Here is a 17,352-nt window from a genome sequence, read left to right as displayed (position 1 = left end):
TGGGTCAATGATGAAATTAAAGAAGAAATTAAAAAATACTTTGAGACAAACGACAATGAAAACACAACCACACAGAATCTATGGGATGCAGCAAAGGCAGTGCTAAGAGGGAAGTTTATAGCGATACAGGCCTTCCTCAAAAAAGAACAATCTCAATCTAACCTACCAGCTAAAAGAATTAGAAAAAGAGCAAAAAACCCCAAAAAGCCAGCAAAAGGAAGGAAATAATAAAGATCAGGGAGGAAATAAATAAAATAGAGATTTTTAAAAAATAGGAAAAAAATCAAACCAAGAACTGGTTTTTTGAAAGAGTAAACAAAATTGACAGACCTCTGGCCAAGCTCATGAAGAAGAGAAAAGAGAGAGCACAAATAAAATAAGAGAGGAAAATGGAGAAATTACAACCAATACCACAGAAATACAAAATATATGAGAATACTATGAATAACTATATGGAAACAAAATGAATAGCCTAGAAGAAATGGACAAGTTTCTGGAAACATACAGTCCACCAAGATTGAATCAAACCAATCTTGAACAAACCGTCACTAGAAATAAAATCCAATTAGCAATAAAAAACTTCCCTACAAATAAAAGTCCAGGACCAGATGGCTTCACTGGGGAATTCTACCAAACATACGAAGAACTCTTACTGGTCCTTCTCAAACTCTTCCAGAAGACTGAAAAGGAGGGAATACTCCTAAACTCATTCTATGAAGCCACCATCACCCTGATACCAAAACCAGACAAAGACACTACCAGAAAAGAAAATTACAGACCAGTATCACTGATGAACATAGATGTAAGAATCCTCAACAAAATATTAGCAAACAGAATCCAACAGCAAATAAAAAAGATCATATACCATGATCAAGTTGGGTTCATCCCAGGGACACAAGGATGGTTCAACATATGCAAATCAATCAATGTGATTATACCATATCAACAAGAGAAAGGACAAAGACCACATGATCATCTCAATAGATACAGAAAAAGCATTTGATAAAATTCAGCACCCATTTATGATTAAAAACTCTAACCAAAGTGGGTATAGAGGAAACATATCTGAACATAATAAAAGCTATTTATGACAAACCTACAGCTAGCATAGTACTCAATGGTGAAAACCTGAAAACCTTCCTCCTAAAATCTGGGAGAAGACAAGGTTGTCCACTCTCACCACTCCTACTCAACATAATCTTGGAAGTCCTAGCCACAGCAATCAGGCAAGAAAAAGAAAAGGGATCCAAATTGGAAAAGAGGCAAAATTGTCACTATATGCAGATGACAATACTATATATAGAAAACTGTAAAAGTTCCATACAAAAACCACTAGAACTAATAAAAGAATTCAGCAAGGTAGCAGGATACATGATTAATGTACAAAAATCAGTTGCATTTCTTTACACTAATGATGAATCAACAGGAAAATAAAGAAACAGTCCCTTTTAAAATAGCACCCAAAGCAATAAAATACCTAGAAGTAAATCTTACCAAGGAAGTGAAAGACTTATATACATGGAGAACTACAAAACATTGATAAAGGAAATTAAAGAAGACTTAAAAAATGGAAAGATATCCCATGCTCCTGGATTGGAAGAATCAATATTGTTAAAAGGCAATCTACAGACTTAATGCAATCCCTACCAAATTACCCAGGACATATTTCACAGAACTAGAACAAATCATAATAAAATTTATATGGAATAACAAAAGACCCAGAATTGCCAAAGCATTACTAAAGAAAAAGAACGAGGCTGGAGGAATAACCCTCCCAGACTTCAGACAATACTACACAGCTACAGTAATCACAACAGCATGGTATTGGGACAAAAACAGACATGTGGATCAATGGAACAGAATAGAGAGCCCAGAAATGAACCCAAAAACTTTTGGTCAATTAATCTTTCACAGAGGAGGCAAGAATATACAATGGAATAAAGACAGTCTCTTCAGCAAATGGTATTGGGGAAACTGGACAGCAGCATGTAAATCAGTGAAGCTAGAATACTCCCTCACACCACATGCAAAAATAAACTCACAATGGATTAAAGACTTAAACATAAGACAAGACACAATAAACCTCCTAGAAGAAAACATAGGCAAAACATTATCTCACATACATCTCAGCAATGTTCTCCTAGGGCAGTCTACCCAAGCAATAGAAATAAAAGCAAAAATAAACAAATGGGACCTAATTAAACTTAAAAGCTTTTGCACAGCAAAGGGAACCCTAAGTAAAACAAACCAACAACTTACAGAATGGGAGAAAATATTTGCAAAAGATGAACTGACAAAGGCTTGATCTCCAGGATATATAAACAGCTCAAATGACTTAATAAGAAAAAACCAAACAACCCAATCCAAAAATGGGCAGAAGACCTAAACAAGAAATTCTCCAGTGAAGACATACAAATCATCAATAGGCACATGAAAAAATGTTCAATATCACTAGTTATCAGAGAAATGCAAATCAAAACTACAATGAGGTATCACCTCACACCAGTCAGAATTCAAAAGTCCACAAATGATAAATGCTGGAGAGGGTGTGGGGAAGAGGGAAGCCTCCTACACTGTTGGTGGGAATGTAGTTTGGTGCAGCCATTGTGGAAAACACTATGGCGATTCCTCAAAAGACTAAAAGTAGACTTACCATATGACCCAGCAAACCCGCTCCTGGGCATATATCCAGAGGGAACCCTACTTAAGGATGACAGCTGCACCCCAATGTTCATAGCAGCACTATTTACAATAGCCAAGACATGGAAACAACCTAAATGTCCATTGACAGATGACTGGATAAAGACATGGTGGTATATTTATACAGTGGAATACTATTCAGCCATAAAAATGACAACATAATGCCGTTTGCAGCAACATGGATGTTCCTGGAAATGTCATTCTAAGTGAAGTAAGCCAGAAAGAGAAAGAAAAATACCATATGGTATCACTCATGTGGAATCTAAAAAAAAAAAAAAAAAAGGACAAATGAACTTAAATGTAAAACAGAAACAGACTAACAGAATACAAACTTGTAGTTGCCAGGGCAGGAGAGAGGTGGGAAGGGACAGACTGGGAGTTCGAGATTTGTAGATACTGACAGGTATATATAGACTAGATAAACAAGTTTATACTGTATAGCACAGGGAACTATATACAAGATCTTGTAGTAGAAAAAGAATATGAAAATGAATATATGTATATTCATGTATGACTGAAGAATTGTGCTGTACACTAGAAATTGACACAACATTGTAAACTGACTATAACTCAATAATAAGTAAGTAAATAAAAAGATGCAATCTGTAAGGGAAAAAGAAGGGGGGGGTATGTAGGGTTTGGCCCCTGTCTGTCTTCATCACACCCAGTTTGCCTTAAATGGGAGAACAGGAGTTCCTTGCTCAGGAAACAGGTGGGCTGGGGAGGGAGGTGTTGGAGCCAGAGGGAAACACAGGACCCTTTTGTGAGTGGCAGGGCCCACAGTGTCTCACCGGACACATGACAGGTTTGCTGTCGCCTCCTGGCACCCGTAGTAGTACAGTTGCCATTGAGATGTGAGCTCACTTGCCAGCCTGTCCCTCTGGAGAGGTTCCCCCGCCGCAAGGGGAGAAGGGACTGCCAAACAACAGCCTCGACGGTGCGCAAGGAGGAATTACATTGGGTTTTGGTTGTTTTGTGCTTTTTTGGCAGAGGAGTACTGAGAGGCCCTATTGCTTCCACCCTGTCATTAGTGGGTGGGTAATAGTGATATAAAATAAGAGATGAATTAGGATAATAAGAGGCAAAGGAGAAAGGAGTAAATTCTTCACAAGTAATATTTTTCTCTTCATGGTTATTTAACTTTGAAACAGAACTTGAAAGTAGTAATCATGGTTCTGCTCAAAGGGTGGACTGTGAGAGCCAGACAGGAAGGTGTGATTGTCTTCATTACATTAACTAGAAACATATAGAAACATGCACAACTTTTAGGAATACACTATTTCCATTGTGGAAAAAAAAATTTTGTAAAGGAAAAGTCATGAGTGGCCTACTGTATCATCGCCTTTTTCTTTTTTTAACTAATGAATATGTATCCGCATAAGGTGGTCTCTGCATCTTTTGCTTTTCCTTGTGAGTTTCTTGGGATCATTTTATGAGGCGGATGTACAGTAAAGCAGCACCGAGTGGGATGATTCAAAGCCCAGAAAAACCTTTCAATAGTTTGGGCAGGTGTTTTCGGCTTTCTCACAACAGCCGTCTTCAGTGCTGTAGCCCCCCTCAAAATAAACAAGGCCTATTTGTATTCATTCATTGATTCAGCCAAGATATATACTAAGTGCCTGTGCAGTGCCAGACCCTGAGGCACTGGAGGGACAGTGATGAACAGAACAATGTCACTGCCCCTGTGAAGCTTGCAGTCTGGAGGGAAACAGACACCAAACACATCACCGCACTTGCAAGGTGTTATAAACGCTCTGAGTAACAGCACTGCAATGTGAGCAGTATGAAGGGGAACTTGTTTCCTACTGGAGGAAGTGAGGGCCTCTCTGAGGAATTATAATGGGCTGTGGGAGCATTTTTAAGGCAAGGGGAGGAGGGTGAGACCTTCCTGATTACACTGAAGGCTTACAGAAGTGGAGTTGGCCAGGGCCCAGAATGCGAAGAGTATCTGCCCCTAAAGAAGGATGGAAGTGACTCCAAAGGTCCCTTTGCTTCCTCGGAAGAGCTCTTGTTCAACTGCCTTGTTACGCTCTGGTTGGAAAATAATAACTAATGTATTTTCTATACTGCATTTTTCACCAGTGGATCGTCTTATACGGGTCTGAGAACACTTTTTCCTTAAAACGTTCTAGCCATTCCTCAGAGCACCAACGCTGCTGCGGTTAGAAAGGAAAGGCGATTAGGCTGTATCACCCGTGCACACGTACAGTTTTGGTTTCATGTTATTTTCACCTATTTATTCAGCTCCTACAGAACCGTTATTGTGTAAGTTTGCGGATGGAGGACAGAAGAAGAGACAGAACCCAAACAAATACATCCCTAACGGAAGACCGTGGCACAGAGAAGGAGAGGTGAGACTTGTAAGTCCTTTCCTGAAACTTTAGTCGGGGAGTAGAGTCACCAACGCTAGAGTCACATGAGCGGCCTCCTGACTTGGCCACCACACTGATAGGATAGGTGCCAGGATTCAAGTTTTATATCCAGATGATGCCACACTGAAACTCTCCCCAGTGGATGTGATGCTAAGAGTGATGACTCTCCGGATGGACAGACAGACAGTGGAAACACCTCCATGCACCAGTCACCTGCCTTATAAAGTAAAAGAGCATTTTAAATTGCTGTAAGAATTGCACAAGTGGTTTCTTTTTAATGGCATGGTTTCTTAGGTTTACACTTAAAGTTATTCAGAATTTATTTTAAATATTAAATAATATATTTGTCATTGAGGGTTTTTTTTGCCTAATTCTTTTTAAAAATGTTCTTTAGGGGAAGAAAAGTTCAATTTCCTAATAAAAATGTTGGCCCTCCTCCATTCTCCCATATTTGCTTTTAATGAATTGTTCTTTTGGTTTTAAGTAACATACTGGTTCAAGAATGTCTAGAGATATTCCGGAATCTGTACCGTCCAGTGATTACCACTAACCACACATGGCTGTTGGGCACTTGAGACGTAGCTAGTAGGGTAGGGGGACTCGACCTTTCATTTAATTTTAAATAGCTGCCTGTGACTAACAGCTCCCATATGGGACAGTGCAAGCTAGAGCTTAATTCTCATATTGAGTTTATAATTCTGCTTGTCTAACAGAAACTCAATTTTATCAACTACTATGAAACTGTCACTTTTTGTTGCCCTGACTCTGAGAAACAGAATTTGTAATTTGTGCCTTTGCAGATGAATTTTTTTCTTTCCCATAGGCGGGAATGACACTGACTTATGACCCGACCACAGCTGCTATACAGAATGGGTATGTCATCAAGATAAATACATAATGGCTTGCGGGAAAATGTCAAGGTGGAAAATATCAGACGTTTGTTCCATGAATTATTCTACTTAAAGGATTACTTAATAAAGGCTTTTGTGTTTGTTCTAGATTTTATCCTTCACCATACAGTATTGCTACAAACCGAATGATCACTCAGACTTCTATTACACCCTATATTGCGTCTCCTGTATCCGCCTACCAGGTTTGTACCTTTAGGATTTATCAAGAGTGTTGTGCCGACTTGCTGACCATGCATCAGTGCTACATTTTTATGTGTCTTAAAATTTTGAACATTTGTAATGAAATTTAAGTCAAATGTTAGGCAGCTTGGATACCCAGTTTCGAAGAAGCTGCTTTTTATTTGACACAATGATTTAGTTTTACATTTAGGAGAATGTAAAACAAGGGGAAAGAGTTGTCAGTGGTCAGTCATTGAAATCATCACATTTTAGATTTGGGATGAACCCAAATGCTTCCTCTACTACAGGCCCTGCTGTTGGACACATGTTGCCCAGAAATTGAAACCGAAAGAGAATTGCCATTAGGTACAAGACAGAGTAGGTGTGTGGCCTTGCCGTCATTAATTTGCCAGCAGGAACTGACGAAAGAGCAAATACACGTGCTAATAAATAAAGACTTGTCTCTGTGAGGTAACAGCAGGTGGGCAGTGCAGTGAGATTTGAGGCCAAAAAGGGGGAGGTGACTCCCTGTTCAGGTTATTTTGTGCAGAGGCTTTACCTTCAACTCCCAACTTAGAACAGAGATCTCATTAAGCACCAAGTTGTAATATTGGTCTGGTGTTACTGCAGGGTTAGCTCCTATTCCCCATGAACCCGCTGGTGCGCGTGCATTTCTTCTCCTGCATCAGAGTGCCTCTCACTGGGTTACTGCCTTGGCCCAGACAGGAACATACAACAGAGTTCAGTTACAGAAATGGGAGTAGACTTTTGTTGACTGTTGCCATCCTGTGTGCCTAAAGTAAACTTTTGTGTATTCTTGTTTTTAAAACAATTGAACTAGACATTGTAGCCTTGATTTCTGGGGTAGTGGGGACAACAACATCTAATGACCATGTTAGTTTACTTCTGTAAGCCTCAGTTATCTCATCTTTAAAATGGGGATAATAATGGTTTCTCTCTCATAGGCTTATCTCTTAAGAACTAAAAGAGATTATCTATGTAAAGAGCTCAGCTTGGTACTTGGCATATCATTAGCACTAGTAAATGTTAGCTATGATTATCCTCATCGTTTACATCCAGGATTAACTGGCTAACAAGAGTATATCCATTCTGCTTTTTAAAAATAACAGATCAGTCAGTGTAAGCAATATCCTAAAGCTGGTTCTGTCTAAAAGCATGAAAGTAGCTTTGAATAACAAAGAAGTGAGTAAAAGCACTAAAGCCGAAGTTTTAAAGTAGCACTCAGCCTTCCTCAGCTCTTAGGTTCTTTTCCTAAGTGGTCACTCACTTCTTTTCCTCTCTCTGGGTTGTCCAGTTACTTATGCTGGTGCTTCAATCTGCTGGGCATGGCATTCACTTATTTACTGTCTCTTTAATGATTTTGAACTTAGGATTTCCATTTTCCTTGCTTGTATAAGATCAGTGAGATCTCCTCTAGTGCAGTTTCTTAATTAACCGTTCCTATATCTGATACTGAAAGTTAATCTTCTTCTTAACTATCTGAACTTGGAAAAAACAGGGAAAAAGTAAGCTTATTCTTGCAAATGAAAGATTATGCATATTAATTTGAACATATGCTGCTATAGATATTTACAGCCATGACTGCATCTCCCCACCACCTTTTTTTCTCTCTTTACTATAAAAGCCATGAGCATTTTAGCCACAGAATTATTTCATAGAATAAAAAAAAAAAATTAGGAGACCAGCGTTGGTAATAGATTAGATGTACCTAACTGGAAAACATTTCATTTCAAAGGCCTGATTTCTTCTTCTGGGCATTCTGCATTTCCCTAAGATACATGTGGAGTTTCATTCCATTTGCCTAGCACTCAGTGCTATAACCTCTAAGGCTGATTCTCAAGCCCTTAAGTTCAGGGACCCAATGGGATCAACCAGTGAGCTTTCAGTGGTCAGTGATTCTCTTAAATTGTTTGCAAAGTGTCTCTGGTGTGTATGCAGTTAGTTGGGGAAAAAAAGATCTGTTTCCTTCATCAGATTTTCAAAGGTATTGATGATCCAAAAGAGGGTAAAGAATCAATAATAAAGAGATTATAGGACATAGATTATTATTCCCATTTTATAGTTAGGGAGAATTGAGGAATAGAAATTGACAGCAGCTAATTAGCTGCTTAAGAAAGAAAATTGGATTAGATGTCATGGCTCCCTAACCCTGTAATGCTGTACGCTATTAGATTATTAGAACCACTGAAGCATACCAGAAATGAGCACATCTGGCCCAAATTGGGGTCTGTGGGGAGCTGCTTGCCTCCCCGTGATTTATTCAGCGAAGGCCTTGCTCTCGGGTTGGAGTAGGCCTGTCTCCACTAAACCACCATATGCTTATACAGTTGGATTTGAGAAATTGGCATCTAAAAGAAACCACCAGTATCCCAATGGGGAAAGGCTGCAGTCCAGATAACTGAAATGTTAACAAGGCAGAAGCACTTAACTTTGGTCTGCCTTAGGTGGCAAAGGAAACCAGAGAAAACAAGTATCGGGGCTCTGCTATCAAGGTAAATCACAATGCCTTCTTCCCCGTCTTCTCTGTGTAGCACCTCTGAAGTTAAAAGCAGGGGATAAGATACAGGAGGGTTTTACTGTGAAAAGTTAGAGACTGAAACCTATTTTGAAATCACATAGTCTCAGGAAAGCTCTGGGTATCAAGAAATGGACCACTGTTTTTTCCCTCTGGAGTGGCTGAGACTACACACGCTTTCTTTCCTGCCACAGAACCTGACTCTCATGCCTTACTTCTCAATCCAGAGGGTCTGCAGTAGATGCCCTTTTGACCGTAGATGTCAGCATCTGATTACTGAGGTTCAATTTCCTAAATCTGGATTTCAGATTTTAATGTTTCACACTAACTAGAAATTGTCAACCACCAGGCAAGATTTCTGAAATTTAATGTCCTGGGTAACAAAAAGGGATTGAATTTGGTTATTCTTTTTAAACAATAAGCACATACTTTTAAGGATTAGTTTCTGATAAGATGTGCTGGAATTAATTCTCATTCCTCTGTATCCCTAAAACACCTATGTTCATGCCTTGATTGTAACACTTCACTTGTTTATCTCCCTTGCTTACAGAGTAAATTTCTTGAGGGTGGGGCCCATGTCTTATTCGCCTTTTTCTCTTTGGTGCTTGGTACTCAGTAAATACTTCTTGAGCGGACAAATGGAACTTGGTTTTACATAATCATTTCATCCTATTCAGAGTGGCCAGTTTGTCAAGAACTCTAACTGTCTTAATCTTTTTAATCATTGATAGTATTATTTCCTTATTTTCCTTCTGTAGATTTTAACATGATTAAGAGTTCTAGAGAAATAGGTAGCATTCCAGTGGAAATCAGTGTTTCTTTCAAAATCCTTCCTTTTCCAGGTGCAAAGTCCTTCTTGGATGCAACCTCAACCATATATCCTACAGCACCCCGTAAGTTTGTCATTTTAATGGCTTTGTGGTTTGCAAGTGAACTCTGTTATATGTTAAAAACCATTCTCTGGGTTAAAACCATTTGCCCCAAGATGGTGTAGGATTTAGGAAATTTTAAGCACGAAGTACAAGACTGTACAAATTGATTATAAAATTTCCACTCACCCTTGTCTTAAATTGGTAGTTGACATTAAGTTAAATTTGCAATCTGTGAGAACTTACAAATTTAAAAATTCAATTGAACGATTTCTTACATTTAAGTTTTAAAATTGCTAAATTTTAACTGCACTTGGGATGAAATAGCTGTCTTTTTTTACATTATGTTTAATGCAAATATAAAGTGTTCAAAATTGAACTAGTTTTTCATCAGTGTTATAATCTCCATAGAGAGACTAAGTAAGTACTAAAGTAGCAACAGCTTCTTTAGTAAATAATAAACACTTCTTTATATTAAATTTTTAATTGATTTTTTAATATACTTCACCTCATTAGATAGCATATTTCATGTGTTTTTCAAAGATACATAAAATACAGTTTGTTGAGTTGAAACATGGGTTTAAAAAGTTGAAAAATAAAGGTGGAAAACAAAATCATAAAAAAGGCTAAGAATGCCTCACAGAGTGACCGACTTGCTTGCCACGGTGTGGCCACAAGTTTGGCCCTAAGCTTTCTAGTAACTGATGCAAAATGGGAATGCTGATAAGCAATATAGTTCACAATACTCGTAAGAACAGATGAGTTGCTTAGGAAAAGCACACTATTCTTGGCCTTAAGATGAGACAGGACTTTCTCTCAGGACAACTTCCTAAAGTGGACACGATGCAGTGTCAGACCATGTGTGTGAAACAGCAGTCTAGGGACATGCTGTGAACAGGAAGTTGCTGAGATGACTTTGAAGAAGCAGGTAAAACGTGTAGTCCATACACAGGAGAAGAGCTCTCTGATGATATGTGTTGTGTGTCTGTATAAACACACACGTCGCAGCACACACGGGCACATGTGCACGTACAACCACACATACTTACGCATACACGCATATTTATACCCACGAAGTCACACATACACAAGTGCCCAGGGCAGTCTGCGTCCCTGGTCCTTTGTGCCGCCTGGTTTGGAATGCTGGCAAGCAGCCCACTTGTCGTTTGAGGGCTTCTGAGTACAGGAGCTCCTACAGAGGACTGAGTAAAAGCAGCAGGAAACTCCTCCCACGTGTGCTGGGCTTCTCCGTCATTTCCGTGTTACCACACACTTTTTGATGATGCACATTAAAATTTTTAAAAGGCAAACAATGTCTTGTGAAATGTATGAATAAGAAACTATTTCTGACATGAATCTATATCCTTTGGGGGGGGTCGTGTGGGGGACAACATTTTAAAGACAAAGGTGGCACATCTCCCAGTTTAATGACTTTGAAACAGTAGTGGTGTGTGCAGAAGGCTCCTTCCCTTTCCCCACCCAGATTTGGGCTGCACGCAGCCAGAATTAAAGTGCCTGCACACCAGTCTGCCTTCAACTGTGTATCTGATTACCAATAAATAACGGTGTATTTAAGGGATGAGTCAGATACAGTGATACCAAAACCTAATATTGATATTTGTAGGGTATATCAGAATAATTGCATTCTCAGGCAACTGGGTGATTGCAAAAGTAAGAGGAATGCTATAATCCATAAAGATATTATAATACGATAAATTAGAGAAAATGGGAGAATCGGAAACAGAACTAATTAAATTTTGGTTTATACAATCAATGTACAATCATGTCATCATTATAAATGATAATAATGACAGCTAGGCAATAAGTTAGGTAAATATTTGTAATAGAATGTTAAGTTAAAAGCAAAGCCCAGGATATGAAATTGTGTGTGCTGGTTGCAGCTCTGTAAAAACACGCAGAGGCCAGAATCTGGGCAGTGGTCCCCTGACGGTGCTGTCAGCGCTGTATTAGAGACAGGCCTGTTTATATGGATGATTTTTTTCACCCCTCCTCTGCATTTAACTCTGTTTAACTTTATTTTTAATGACCAGCATGTTTTCAAATGAAATGAAAGACTTTGAAATCGGGTTATTTATCTTATCTGAATCTGCTTCCCTCCCCTGGTACCAAATTGTAGTTAAGAGCTCAGAGGAACACTGAGTGAAGAATGTGCTCTTGACCCTAACAGCCTGATCTTGAATCAGATGACTATCTTTTTTTAACACTGGTAAACAAAACACTTTGTTTTTTGTTTACAAATACAAAATACAAAACAAAACAAAATGTATTTGTAACATTCAATATAGTGTATTGTTTTGCGACAGCCTAAAACATCAACTGTCATCTGTTAAAGAAAAACATTAGGAAAGCATTCTGTAACCCTAGCCAATCAAAAATAGTTTGCATTTCCTATCACAGCGCCCCCTGTGGCCTAGCTTGTTTACAGTTAAGTGAAGGTGAAGGGAGAGGTGTTTAACACTGGGATTTCTGTGAAGTGAGTGCTCTTTAAAAAGTCTCAGGAAGCACAATCTAGAAGAATATTTTTAAGAAATCATTTATGATATCATTTGCGAGGTTGAAGAGAGGTTATTTTTGCTTCATATTCCTCAGCAGACTAAGGCATTTCCTTTGCAGAAGGTGGCTACAGAATCTTCACTCCCTCCCTCCGTTTGTCTCACTTGCTCTGTCTCTGACTCCCCAGGGTGCCGTGTTAACCCCCTCGATGGAGCACACCATGTCACTACAGCCCGCATCTATGATCAGCCCTCTGGCCCAGCAGATGAGTCATCTGTCACTAGGCAGCACTGGAACAGTAGGTGGCAAATTACTATCGTGTGTCTCGGCAAACAGAGGAGGGTACATTCATGCAGTCTGTGTCCTCCTTGTCAGTTATAGGCTGTGTGGTGTCAAAGAATATATGTGATACCCTCGCACCTCCCACATTGTCTCCCACACAGTAAACACTCCGATATTCCTTGATTAATTGACGAGCTGAAAGTCTGCCCCCTGGGTGTCCCTGTCTGCTTTATCTGACTCTAGCATCCACACAGGACCACTTCTAGCACTAGTAACGGGTGTCATTCATTCACACCCGCAGACCTGGTCTCATGAAGCCAAAGAGGAAAGTGATACATGGTAGTAAAAGCAGGGGATTCTTCCTCATCTATTTTTTGTATGTATTTTGGAGGCACTGAATCACAATCTTAATACTGTTTTCCCCAAGTCCGGGGGACTCAGTTTGATACTGGGTCGAGCCGATGCCAAATTAACTTCCAAAGTTGATACGTGTAGCGTTAAGATGCTAAAAATGGCTTTTAATTGAAGAACACAGGGTTTTCCTGACTTACATTCACAGCCAGCAGCAGCAGCTCATCCAGGCTAAACCAGGGCCACATCCAGCCAGCGAGATCAAGTTAGAAACCTCTGCTCCCTTTGGGAAAAGATGACTGTCAACATTGGGAAAGCAAGGGTCTGTTTCCTATTTTTCAGTGGCCTGTTAAAGATCTAACAAGTCATTTATTTCTTGGGTCTCCACCTATGGAAACAATTCTAGACACTGGGTCAGGGAGCTGCTGGAAAATGATGAGGTCCTTTAAGGGAGAGATCTTCTAAAATAAAATAGCACATTAATGATACTGAATTATTGAGGACGAGAAACTGTAATGATCTTCACCCACGGCTTATCATTGCCCATCCTGACCGTGTTCTTTTTTTCAGTACATGCCTGCCACATCAGCTATGCAAGGGGCCTATTTGCCACAGTACCCACACATGCAGACGGCGACGGTTCCTGTGGAGGTTGGTACAGACCATCCAGTGCCATTCTGGCAATGAGTAGTTTCAGAAGGGGGTAAAATAGAACTCAAGAATCAATCAAAAATCAAACATTTGCATGAAGAGTTGAGTTTAGAGGGAGTATATACCGAGAGTTGTTTCCAACTTTGAAATGTAATTCTCTGCTTACAAATTAGTGCAGCAATATCCAGGCCACACCCCTCAAGGTTCCCAAAAATATTTTCTAAACTTGTAGCACATGTCATACCCCTTCAAGTCTCTATCCTGTCTCCTGTAAAATGATCCTTACAGGCAAATTAAGATAAAGCTGGAGTTTGCAATCCTAGTGCCAAAGATTATATCAATAATAAGAATTATAAAAAAAAAAAATAAGATACTTTAAAAAACTGATTTTCAAAACTGTAACAGAGATGAGGAACAAACCATACCTGTTTCTGTAGATGCTGTCAGTATAGCTAAATAACTCTTAGTGCTTGCTATTGAAGAAGGCTGACATTTGAATTCATGTTGGGCAAGAAGCATAGTGTTTTCCTGCAAAGTACTCTTGAAATTCCAAGGAAATTCATCAACCCGGTGGATCCCACCTGCTAGGCAGATCCCATAGGTTCCAATTCCAGAAACAGCCCTAGGACTGTGGCTGGATTTGGGGGGAGGTGGGGTTTGGTTGGTTTTGTTTGCTTCTAAATGATTTAAATTTGCACAGTCATTGACACCCACAGTTACCAGAATCCACAATCCCTTATCTCCAATGCTGAAACAAGTCTGAAAAGAAAAATGTAACTACTTGAGCGAAAAACCAACCTATGGCAAAAACCCAAACTGAACTGATGCAAGACAAGATCTTTACCCCACTTGCCCACATTCACACCTTGCAGCGGAGACCTGTTCACATGTTTGATTAGACCTAGACCACCTGGGTATATTCTGTGATATACAGCATGTGCATTATTTCAGAATCTAAAATCTGAAAATACTGAATTCCAAGTCACATCTGGCCCCAAGGGATAAGAAACTTGTTTGATAAATTGTAGGTTGATAGGAAAAGACAACTCATAAAAGTCGCAGGAGGTTTTTGGGTCTATCAAACATTTTAACTCCTTAGGGAAATAATTAACCTTGAAAGCTTTATATGACATTAAGAAAATCATCTTTAAAGAGGGCTTGTTTTAGGATGTTGGACTCAGACCTGGGGAGCAGAGTTTGGATTTCATTGCTCACATGTCTCATGTGTTCTGCTTTGTTGTAGGAGGCGAGTGGTCAGCAGCAGGTGGCTGTAGAGACGACTAATGACCATTCTCCATATACCTTTCAACCCAATAAGTAACTGTGAGGTATGAGGGAAAGGTCTCCGTAACTGTAGGGCTCGAGTCAAGGAAAGTCTATGATTTCTTGTATCAAAATGGTACTTAGAACAACTCAGGCTTGGTCATACTGCTTTAATCATGGCCAGGGGATCCAATGTTACTGAAACAAAAGAATCAGTGATTTTGTGGATTTGTAGATCAAATATTCTGTTCAAAAAGAACAGTGCCTTATATTGAAGTCAAATATATATTTACTCTCTCCCTCCCTACCCTGCCCCCCCCCAAAATTGGTAACACATCAGATGACACCAGGTACCAAATTTGTCCTACGGTACATTTATATGTATATTCCATACTTATATTGTTTTAATGCTCACAAACTGAAGGAAATATAGTGTAAGATTTTGCATAACCTAGCATTACAAGATTAGTGATGTCTTGACTGTGAATCTAATGTGACCGTCCTTAGATGGAGAGATTGCTTTCCCAGCCCTCACTTAGACCACAGATCTCAAAACTTGTCACTTGACCAGGCATATTGCAGTTGCAGGAAAACAGCTGTGTGGAACTGAGAACACCTGGGTTTCTGGATTGCTCTGGTGAAGTATGCTGCAGGTCCCAGATTTGAAAGGTAGACTGGGTGTAGAAAGTGACCCTCAGTTCCAGAGTTTGCATTTTTGGTCTTCCGTCAGCGATGAGCACAGCCTTTCTAAAACACACATATCTTCAAAACAAGAGATGACAAAGCTCTGTGGTATATTATACCAAACTTGCAAAAGCATTTGTCTTTTCTTTTTCTCTTCCAGATGTACAGAAGGGTGTTCTTACGTGAAGAAGGGTGTGAAGGCTGAACAATCATGGATTTTTCTGATCAATTGTGCTTTAGGAAATTATTGACAGTTTTGCACAGGTTCTTGAAAACGTTATTTATAATGAAATCAACTAAAACTATTTTTGCTATAAGTTCTATAAGGTGCATAAAACCCTTAAATTCATCTAGTAGCTGTTCCCCTGAACAGGTTTATTTTAGTAAAAAAAAAAAAAAAAAACAAAAAACAAAAAAAACAAAAAAAAACCTAAAAAACAAAAACAAAAGATTTTTATCAAATGTTACAATGCAAAAACAAAAAAAAAAAAGAAAGAAAGAAAGAAAAAAGAAAAAAAAAAGAAAACTTCAATTTTCTGGGTCTGCACAAAGACCATGAAGACTTTACCCAAGTGCATGACCGGATTTTTGTCGTTTTGTTCATTTTGTGTTTCGTTTGTTTTTTTCAGCTGTATGACATGGGCTTTCTGAAGTTTCAATAGTCCGACTTCACCCATGGTGTTCTGTGCTTGCAATGCGAGTGTTGCCGTAATTCCGTGTTGCCGTCAGTGTCTCTCTTCTTAGCTTTCCGTTTTCCTTTCAATGTAGTGTGAAGTGTCTTATCCTTTTCTATGAATTCCAATTTGCCTTAACTCTTTTGATGCTGTAGCTGTTTCAGTAAAAGTTAGTTCAAACTAATGATGTAGAATGCTTTGACCAAATGGGCTGGTCTATTATGCCTTGTAAAACAGCAGCATAGGGCTTTTAAAAGGTAGTCAATAAAAGTTGCTGAAATTTTGGCTTTTTTAAATATGTAGTAGGTGTTTTTAATGATTTTTCACATAATGTGTAAGGTAGTGAAATGCAAGAAGGGAAAAATGTTTTGTGTGAAACACATTTTCTGACTGGGGAACTTTTAATAGGGTAAATTGTTTGTAAGGCTGTACGCCAACAGTTTCCTCTGATAGTTTGACTGATTTAGGATATCTGCTGTATGATGCAATGTAAAGTCTTTTTTGCCTTTTTTCAGGAAAAAAAACCTAACTTGATGTTCTAGATTTAGTGTAGGTAGCGTGGGGCTGGGGGTGGGGGGGCGGGGGAGGGGAGTCACCGAATGTTTTGTCCTTCCTTTATACTAATGATAGTGCTTTAGAATGAGAATGACGCCTGAGATCTGGCAAACCGAAAAAAAATGTTGCTATTGCAACTAAATGGCAAAAGCTAAAAGTAAGGATTTATCTTCAAACATAAGCTGAGATATGAATAGAAGCAAAACAATTGGCTACTAGCTCTCTCTATTATGTAAATCTGAGAAATAAAAATTACTTGGCACTTTTAAAGGTAACTTCACCAAAGACCGAAGAGCCAGTAACCAGTAGCTCCAACTTGTCTCAGCATCACATCTTCTGTGCTCTTTATTTTTGCCGGACCAGTTTGCGGTTAGGAGAATGTGCCTTTTTTGTACCTTTGCATTTAGGTTTTATAATTTTAATTGATGTATGGACACACACAAACAAACAAGCATGAAGGAAGATTTGGATCCAAGCAGTGCCACACTTTACATCATCACTACAAGTGTTAAGTGTAAAGAAAAACCAATTTTGAAACTATGAAATTCCTGATTCATAAATACAGTTATTTCTACTCTAGTACCTATAAGATAATTCACTGTTATTAAAGCTCTTTTATTAAGACAATTGCATACGTTTGAAAAGCAATGGTAAATTAAGTTGTCTTCCAAAACTGTGTACTTGTCTGGTCAACTGTGTGTGATCAGTTATCTACCTCAGAGTCTATTTTCTTTTGTGCTGGGACAGGTTGCTGGCCCTCCCTGTTTCCACAGACCAAATCCTTCCTAGCTCAGGAGCTAGGGCGAAGCAGTTCTTTCTTTCGAGTATTTT

General features: G+C 39.0%; 1 protein-coding gene and 1 long non-coding RNA gene across 13 annotated transcripts in view; one reads left to right on the top strand and one right to left on the bottom strand.

Moving 5' to 3' along the window:
* Window positions 1-15,710, top strand: part of RBMS1 (RNA binding motif single stranded interacting protein 1) — a 203,493-nt gene extending 187,783 nt beyond the window's left edge. For 4 of the 11 annotated variants that reach the window (XM_031451524.2, XM_031451523.2, XM_031451527.2 and 1 more), the window contains exons 7-14: window positions 4,945-5,060; window positions 5,896-5,945; window positions 6,072-6,165; window positions 9,521-9,571; window positions 12,249-12,359; window positions 13,265-13,345; window positions 14,589-14,673; window positions 15,453-15,710. In XM_031451524.2, the coding sequence (XP_031307384.1) occupies window positions 4,945-5,060; window positions 5,896-5,945; window positions 6,072-6,165; window positions 9,521-9,571; window positions 12,249-12,359; window positions 13,265-13,345; window positions 14,589-14,666 (581 nt within the window). In that variant the 3' untranslated portion in view covers window positions 14,667-14,673; window positions 15,453-15,710. The other 7 variants (XM_031451526.2, XM_031451528.2, XM_064484843.1 and 4 more) reach the window with 6 other exon arrangements.
* Window positions 1-17,352, bottom strand: part of LOC116153024 (uncharacterized) — a 344,527-nt gene that overhangs the window by 33,961 nt on the left and 293,214 nt on the right. The gene's annotated exons all lie outside the window — the stretch shown is intronic.

The sequence above is a fragment of the Camelus dromedarius genome, chromosome 4 (genome assembly GCF_036321535.1).
Source record: "Camelus dromedarius isolate mCamDro1 chromosome 4, mCamDro1.pat, whole genome shotgun sequence".
In the NCBI taxonomy this organism is placed as follows: Eukaryota; Metazoa; Chordata; class Mammalia; order Artiodactyla; family Camelidae; genus Camelus; species Camelus dromedarius.
Note: the sequence above shows the minus strand (reverse complement) of the source record. Positions and strands in the feature narration are given on the sequence as shown.